Raw genomic sequence first — 8,415 nt, forward strand, 5'->3', positions numbered from 1 at the left:
TTTAGCAGCCAACTTTTCACAACTGAAAACTGTGAAGCCAGCGAAATTATTATTCTTTTTCTTTCGTTTTGTGATGGGAAAAAATATTGTCCCCTTAATAGTGGTTGAATTAACCATTTGGTACAACTCAAAAGTGTCCATGTCCCCTGAGTAGGGGTTGACTGTGAAGCGTCAACTGAATAGGGGTTTAATGCTAATGATGTTCAACAATTTCATAACATTTAGAGCTTATGATTCATGGTCCCCTTCGATCCTGATGATTCGTATCCTGCCCTACTGGTCCCCTTCGATCCTGATGATTCGTATCCTGCCTTACTGGTCCCCTTCGATCCTGATGATTCGTATCCTGCCCTACTGGTCCCCTTCGATCCTGATGATTCGTATCCTGCCCTACTGGTCTCCTTCAATCCTGATGATTCGTATCCTGCCCAACTGGTCCTCTTCGATCCTGATGATTCGTATCCTGCCCTACTGGTCCCCTTCGATCCTGATGATTCGTATCCTGCCCTACTGGTCCCCTTCGATACTGATGATTCGTATCCTGCCTTACTGGTCCCCTTCGATCCTGATGATTCGTATCCTGCCCTACTGGTCCCCTTCGATCCTGATGATTCGTATCCTGCCTTACTGGTCCCCTTCGATCCTGATGATTCGTATCCTGCCCTACTGGTCCCCTTCGATCCTGATGATTCGTATCCTGCCCTACTGGTCTCCTTCGATCCTGATGATTCGTATCCTGCCCAACTGGTCCTCTTCGATCCTGATGATTCGTATCCTGCCCTACTGGTCCCCTTCGATCCTGATGATTCGTATCCTGCCCTACTGGTCCCCTTCGATACTGATGATTCGTATCCTGCCTTACTGGTCCCCTTCGATCCTGATGATTCGTATCCTGCCCTACTGGTCCCCTTCGATCCTGATGATTCGTATCCTGCCCTACTGGTCCCCTTCGATCCTGATGATTCGTATCCTGCCCTACTGGTCCCCTTCGATCCTGATGATTCGTATCCATGCCCTACTGGTCCCCTTCGATCCTGATGATTCGTATCCTGCCCAACTGGTCCTCTTCGATCCTGATGATTCGTATCCTGCCCTACTGGTCCCCTTCGATCCTGATGATTCGTATCCTGCCCTACTGGTCCCCTTCGATACTGATGATTCGTATCCTGCCTTACTGGTCCCCTTCGATCCTGATGATTCGTATCCTGCCCTACTGGTCCCCTTCGATCCTGATGATTCGTATCCTGCCCTACTGGTCTTCTTCGATCCTGATGATTCGTATCCTGCCCTACTGGTCCCCTTCGATCCTGATGATTCGTATCCTGCCCTACAGGTCCTCTTCGATCCTGATGATTCGTATCCTACCCTACTGGTCCTCTTCGATCCTGATGATTCGTATCCTGCCCTACTGGTCCTCTTCGATCCTGATGATTCGTATCCTGCCCTACTGGTCCTCTTCTATCCTGATGATTCGTATCCTGCCCTACTGGTCCCCTTTGATCCTGATGATTCGTATCCTGCCCTACTGGTCCTCTTCCATCATGATGATTCGTATCCTGCCCTACTGGTCCCCTTCGATCCTGATGATTCGTATCCTGCCCTACTGGTCCTCTTCGATCCTGATGATTCGTATCCTACCCTACTGGTCCTCTTCGATCCTGATGATTCGTATCCTGCCCTACTGGTCCTCTTCTATCCTGATGATTCGTATCCTGCCCTACTGGTCCCCTTCGATCCTGATGATTTGTATCCTGCCCTACTGGTCCTCTTCCATCATGATGATTCGTATCCTGCCCTACTGGTCCCCTTCGATCCTGATGATTCGTATCCTGCCCTACTGGTCCCCTTCGATCCTGATGATTCATATCCTGCCCTACTGGTCCTCTTCGATCCTGATGATTCGTATCCTGGACTACTGGTCCTCTTCGACCCTGATGATTCAAATCCTGCCCTACTGGTCCCCTTCGATCCTGATGATTCGTATCCTGCCCTACTGGTCCCCTTCGATCCTGATGATTCGTATCCTGCCCTACTGGTCCTCTTCCATCCTGATGATCCGTATCCTGCCCTACTGGTCCCCTTCGATCCTGATGATTCGTATCCTGCCCTACTGGTCCCCTTCGATCCTGATGATTCATATCCTGCCCTACTGGTCCTCTTCGATCCTGATGATTCGTATCCTGCCCTACTGGTCCTCTTCGATCCTGATGATTCGTATCCTGCCCTACTAGTCCTCTTCGATTTTTATGATTCGTATCCTGCCCTACTGGTCCTCTTCGATCCTGATGATTCGTATCCTGCCCTACTGGTCCCCTTCGATCCTGATGATTCGTATCCTGCCCTACTGGTCCCCTTCGATCCTGATGATTCGTATCCTGCCCTAATGGTCCTCTTCGATCCTGATGCTGGATACAATTTAAGACAAATTAAAGAATTTTGCATTCCAAAAGTAAAAACGGAACGATCAAAAAATGTCATTGTAAACTTTGGTCTCTTTCACAAGTGGTAGGCATAAGTACTATCCCTGCACAGTCGTATCTTCCCCTGACTTCTGTTTTGCTGTTCGATGTTTTGTGTAATTTGATTTTTGTTGTTGATGGATATATTTTTTCATTTGCAATAAAAGTATTTTATCGTTATCGTTATCGTAGATTATTTGTAATTCGGCCATTAATAATAAAATATAACAATAACTAAGAAAGATAAATTAACCACGGGTCATGTGCACAGCAAGGAGGATTTGCCTTTTGTTACATATCACAATACATGCCTTTGAACTGTTACTTTACTCTATGCTAATATTCTACATCGCTACAATTATTAGAGCAGATAAACTGACTGTTCTGAAATAAATTCCAATAACAATATTAACAAAGACTGTAAAAACGAAGTAAATGGAGGTAAAAATAGGTACATTCATGGTTCAACAATTCCTATTGTTCCAAATACAATACAACCATTAATATAAGAATACCACAACCAATCATTGTACAGTTACGGACTAATAATAGCCAATAATTATTTTTTTTAGTTATATCTGTGCGTCTGCTGCTTTTTAGGCCTGTCGCTGTGTAATATTTTGTTATTATAGATTTTAAACATGGCTTTTCCAGAAGGCTTATCTAGCTTGCAAACAGAGTTCAGCGTTGTCAATAAGGAGAAAATTTGCAACGTATACGACAATCATGCAACAGATTTTGATGAGGTAAGATAATTTGGCGAATCCGCCACGGAATCCGCCAACAACCTAACCGATTCCATAATTTGTATGAGACGCTATATGTTTTATAATCTCAATGACGTTTCTCCTTGTTCTCTTTCACATAGGTAAGGTAAATACATTTAAATCAAAAAACACTCTATTCTATCTTATTATATCTATCTATCTTTTATAGCTGTTGTTTTCTTTCCTATATGATATTTCATTCTGATTGATATTAATTGGTTGTCTTCGATAGATAGTTGGTACATTTACAGGTGAAGGCCAAAACATGACGATAAATGCGTTGAATGAATTGGTCCCAATAAAGAGTTCGCGGATTTTGGACTTTGCAGCTTGTACTGGCCTTCTTGGTGTGAAAGTGAGTAGCCTAGACAATTCTGTAATAACACATGACCAATCAAAATAATTACGTATTTATTGTGCTTTGTTAGTGTCCCTGTGCTTAAAATTCAAAGAAATTAATATCAGATAGTCAGGCCTACGCAACAACGGAAATTCCAATAAAAACTTCCATCCACTAAAACCTTAGTCTAAACTTATTAATAACAATCTTGTTTGTTTTTTGTTTTGTTTTTGTTTTGCAGGCGCATAGAAGCGGCTATACAAATATTGACGCATTTGACGGAAGTCAGAACTGTATAGAAGAATGCAAAAAGAGGGACATCTATACAAACTTTATAGTGGAATTTGTTACTGATGCTCCACTTAGTATTGCCTCAGGTATTGCATTGGGTTTTGGAATACAATTATCTTTCTTTTTTAGTCGCGTGCAACGCGACTCTACAGCTCACTATGTCGGTCGGTTGGTCGGTCGGTAAACACTAACTTGAGCACGCGACTGCAGCCATCTATATGGCCTTGTTTTATTTTGATTCAATATTATTTGAGTTGATCTGAGTAATTCTCAGAATGTAGAGCTAAACGTAGTATCCTCCCACCCTTGATATTGTCTGTTTTATGTTGTTACATGTCTTTAATTTATCCGTTCAGAGGTGAAGTATTGTTATGTGCCAAAATATTTCTTTTACCAACATTACCATCGCTTTCTAGAACCTGGTCTATTTTACTTGCAACACTATTTAAATCCACACAGACTGAGAAAGGGCAACCGTATGGACCGAATCTGTGAAACGAGAGTCGGGTTCCTCCGTTTTATAATTCATTAGTCATATCCATAAAGTGTGACGTAAGAATTGAGCTAACTACAATTCTCTAACATGCAAACGCTTTCTGTCGAGCCGTCTGTGTATTAGAAGGAAAAAAATCGCATCTCGGATGATATCTGGTTATAAACATTATTTTCTTTTTTTATCTCTGTCGTTGACGTAGACACCTATGATGGTATTATTTGTTCTGGTGGATTTTCTCTCAATCACTTACCGATCTCGGTACTTTCAGAGTGGACTCGAATCGTTAAGCCTGGTAAAATTACATTGTCATACTTATATAATTCTATCTTCATAACATAGATCTTCATAATTTAACTGCAAATGTTCACTGATTTTAAAAGAGTTGTATTAAGATATTTAATGTGTGCTTATTTTATTATATCAGGTGGTTACGTAATCAGCGCATTTCGAAACAAGTGGAAGGATGTAGAACCAATGTACAACGAAGGGAAGTTTGATAATAAGTTACAGCAATTAGAAAAAGAAGGGAAATTGACGTTTGTTCGTAAAGAACTCTCTGATCCTGAAAATTATGAAAAATGTTATATAATGTATATACATCAAATACTGTAATCGATAAAATGGAAATGATTTCATTTACAAGTTATATAGGCCCTATGAAATGATTTCATTTACAAGTTATATAAGCCATAATGTAATTAGTAATATTTTGTTATTTAATTTTTGTAAAGACCAGCGTCATAAATACATTATAACATTGTATAATTATAATTATTATTAGATTTATTACCGTACATAAGTACAGTAGGGCTAAGCGTGGGCCTACCACGTATTACCCGGTCTTATTAACCGGTATATTAAGTTTAACACTTTTTAATTACAACCCGGCCAATTTGAACACATCGTAAATGTATTTTTTTTTCAAATAAATGCTTGTTTTTCCCATTAAGATACATGTTTGTGTGATTGATCGCATCGAACTTAATAATACATATAAACATCATCGTTGAAAAAAATTTTTTTAATAGAATGGTAGAATTGAATGTCCGCACCGCGATGGCAGAGCTGGTCAATACATTCTAAAAAGGAGGGCCTAACCTAGTTTTACCTATTTATTGAAGATTCATGTTCAGAGGTTACCAGTTGGCCATAACCAACACTATTTCTTATGGTGTCTTTAAGTATAGTGATCTTTAATTGGAAGAGGACCAATACAGTTACTTGTTTTTTTATCACATTTAAAAACTATTTATTATTCTTGTCTTTACTCATACCAAATTAATAATATAATGGTCGCTAATTGAAATTGTCTTTAAGTAAAGTGATCTTTAATTGGAAGAGGACCAATACAGTTACGTGTTTTTTGTCACAATTAAAACTATTAATTATTCTTGTCTTTACTCATACCAAATAATATAATGGTCGCTAATTGGAAGTGTCTTTAATTAACTGACTTTAATTGGAAGAAAACTAGTTGAACATCATTAACTTGTTTTGTGCCAACCTTAGACCTACTGTATTTGCCTTTTATGACATACACAGGCCGCACAGAAAATAGTCCTAATTATAATAGTGGTCTTTAACGAAGGTCCTTAGAAAGACAAGTACATGCGCGATCAAAACCTGAAACTGAATCTCAAATCCCAACCATTCTAACACAAAACGGTTACCTGACTACTAATATTTTCCCCGTACAATATTCAATGGTGGACACATTTCAATACGTGGTCAGACATTACTAAACGGGCCGGACAGCATTCAATTGTTGAAAACCGCCCGCGAACCCGTTGAAAAATGCAACTGGACACTATTCAATGCTGAAAAGTGTCCGCCCGGACACTTTTGAATGATGGACATATTTCAATCTTACACCGGCTCCGCCTCGTTAAATTCATTTGTATAATAATCGTGAACATTTTAGTATGGCGCCCTCTATTATTGAGTCACTTTATTAGATATAATCGGGACGATCAATATATCGGAGAACTACAATTATGTGTGATTTTTGTGTATTTGTAAACTATTAAAACAATCTCGATTTGAACAATTACAGTACCGACACCACCAATACAATAATTAAAGTATATTAAATCGGTTCGAGAGCTAATAATGCACTCTAGAGGGAGTCTTTGAGTTTTAGGTCAAAGATAGTGTACACTATCTTTGGTTAGGTTTAGTTATTTTTAGGGTTGAGGTGATTGTTGGGATTTATGTTATACCGATTAGAGGTACATTGCGCCTCGATGTTTTTGTCATAAATGAGTACAATATTGTATATAATTGCTATCTTCATTATTAAAATTACCAACGATAGACGAATATTTATTATAAAATATGATAAAATTGGGCATTAGGATTTAAAGTATGTCTCCTTCTATAGTCCAATAACTTTTTTCTGGCAGTTATAGTAATTTTGTAGGTCTAGGTTTTTGCATTTAAAAAAAGCTAAACAAGTGATAACATAAATATTTCTTGTTGTCAATTGTTTATATTCTTGGTTTTGTTATAAGCTAGCTTATAATAATAGGCCTACGTTTCACACAGATCAATCGGCTAGAGAGAGAGCGCGCTCGGGCGGGCGGGAATTTACTAAATTTAAAGTTTAAGTAGTATTCCCATGTTATTGTGCTGATAGTCTGCACCCCTTTGAATGAGCATGTGGGCATGGGAGACCATGGAGGATAAACTACCCAAGTCAACAATAACCAAATTTAAATAAATCCATACAGACGTCATAATATGGCAGCACGGATTAAGTGGTTAAAGTTACAGTCAAAGTATAGGCCTACACTAGCAATTTAAAAACTATGGTCTGGATGATGAATTAGTATTTACCATTTATATATCAATGATATTATGTTTACGGTTTACAGCCTTTATTATAATAAAATCATAATCATTAACTTAATCATTTTACCAACGTTTAAAACATCACGTAGACAACGTGTTATATTAAACGACCTATGCAACACCAGAAAACTGACTCATTTATCTAGGCCCACTTAATTAAACATCAACATATAAGCCCTATCTATACTTGTAGTATCATCTGATACTAACTGATAATGCAATAACGTTTATACATGTATACATGATAGTTAACCTTGACACAACCTCTGTGTGAACCCCCATTGAGTTCAAGAAAAGGACAACAGATCACATGCTACATTTACTTTATTTGCGAAAGTACATTGCCACCAGCAGTCTGTGTTTATGTGTGTAACATACTTTATGTAACATTTAGGCTAAATAATAAACAGTAAAATGTACTATTGGCTACTAGGCCTAAATTCCAATTCGTTTGTTTAAATGTAAATAATTCTTCACTAATGATTACTGTGTATTTGTTTTCTCTGTATTTTGTTGGTGTGAATATTTCTTCATAAATGTAGGCCTATATGCACCCCATCCTGTTATATTTTTTCTCGCTTTTATTTAGATCTTTATCATCATTAATTAAGTATACTTAGAGACACAACACATGGACGTAGACGCAACGAAAGCGAGTTGACCAATGACAAGCGACAGGCAGTTCGAATGATCCATCGTAGTATTGGTCAATGATGCGCCGTACAAAAGTAACACAAGTTTGACCAATCACAAGCAAGATCATCCAACTATTATCATTTGCGACATAGTCAATAGTTAATGAACTTTCTATTAACGTATATAACATGTTTAAAATTACACTTTCGTTGTGAGCTTATGTCTTTGCGTTCTTATGGGGACCAAGTTTTAGAATGATTCAATTTAGACAGTCTCTATCGTATCATTTTAACATTAGGCTATATTATCTAAACACCAAATCTTTTATGGAATTTCAATACTGTGCATCCTTATCATATTTTATCATAAGTGGTTCATTCTATTTCCTATCATTATCTATTTCAAGTTCAAGGCATACATTTTAAATCGATTGTGATAAACTGGCCTACGTGCAGTGCCCTTGACACCATCAACAATCGCATCTTACCAACCACACCTACTGTGCTATCAAGCATATCAAAGCACTACCCTAAAAATAGTATACGATCCTCCAAAGTTGATAACCAAAGTAGAGTC

The 8,415-nt window shown here is 38.2% G+C and overlaps 1 protein-coding gene across 2 annotated transcripts; it reads left to right on the forward strand.

Annotated features, from left to right (window-relative positions):
- The first annotated feature begins 3,067 nt into the window (after window positions 1-3,067).
- Window positions 3,068-5,253, forward strand: LOC144838458 (demethylmenaquinone methyltransferase-like). Of its 2 annotated transcripts, XM_078693830.1 has the most exons (5): window positions 3,068-3,205; window positions 3,459-3,581; window positions 3,808-3,943; window positions 4,553-4,645; window positions 4,778-5,250. In XM_078693830.1, the coding sequence occupies exons 1-5, from the start codon at window positions 3,101-3,103 to the stop codon at window positions 4,963-4,965; spliced, it is 645 nt and encodes a 214-aa protein (XP_078549956.1). In that variant the 5' UTR covers window positions 3,068-3,100; the 3' UTR covers window positions 4,966-5,250. The 2 variants fall into 2 exon arrangements, with proteins under 2 accessions (XP_078549956.1, XP_078549957.1); XM_078693831.1 differs by lacking the exon at window positions 3,459-3,581 and having other exon boundaries at window positions 4,778-5,253.
- Window positions 5,254-8,415: the final 3,162 nt, after the last annotated feature.

The sequence above is a fragment of the Antedon bifida genome, chromosome 3 (assembly GCF_963402885.1).
Source record: "Antedon bifida chromosome 3, ecAntBifi1.1, whole genome shotgun sequence".
Lineage (NCBI taxonomy): Eukaryota > Metazoa > Echinodermata > Crinoidea > Comatulida > Antedonidae > Antedon > Antedon bifida.

Coding starts and splice junctions, on each gene's coding strand:
- LOC144838458 (XM_078693830.1), top strand. CDS start 3,101: ATGGCTTTTCCAGAAGGCTTATCTAGCTTGCAAACAGAGTTCAGCGTT. Junction 3,582..3,807: donor CTGGCCTTCTTGGTGTGAAA/GTGAGTAGCCTA, acceptor TTTGTTTTGCAG/GCGCATAGAAGCGGCTATAC. Junction 3,944..4,552: donor TCCACTTAGTATTGCCTCAG/GTATTGCATTGG, acceptor TCGTTGACGTAG/ACACCTATGATGGTATTATT.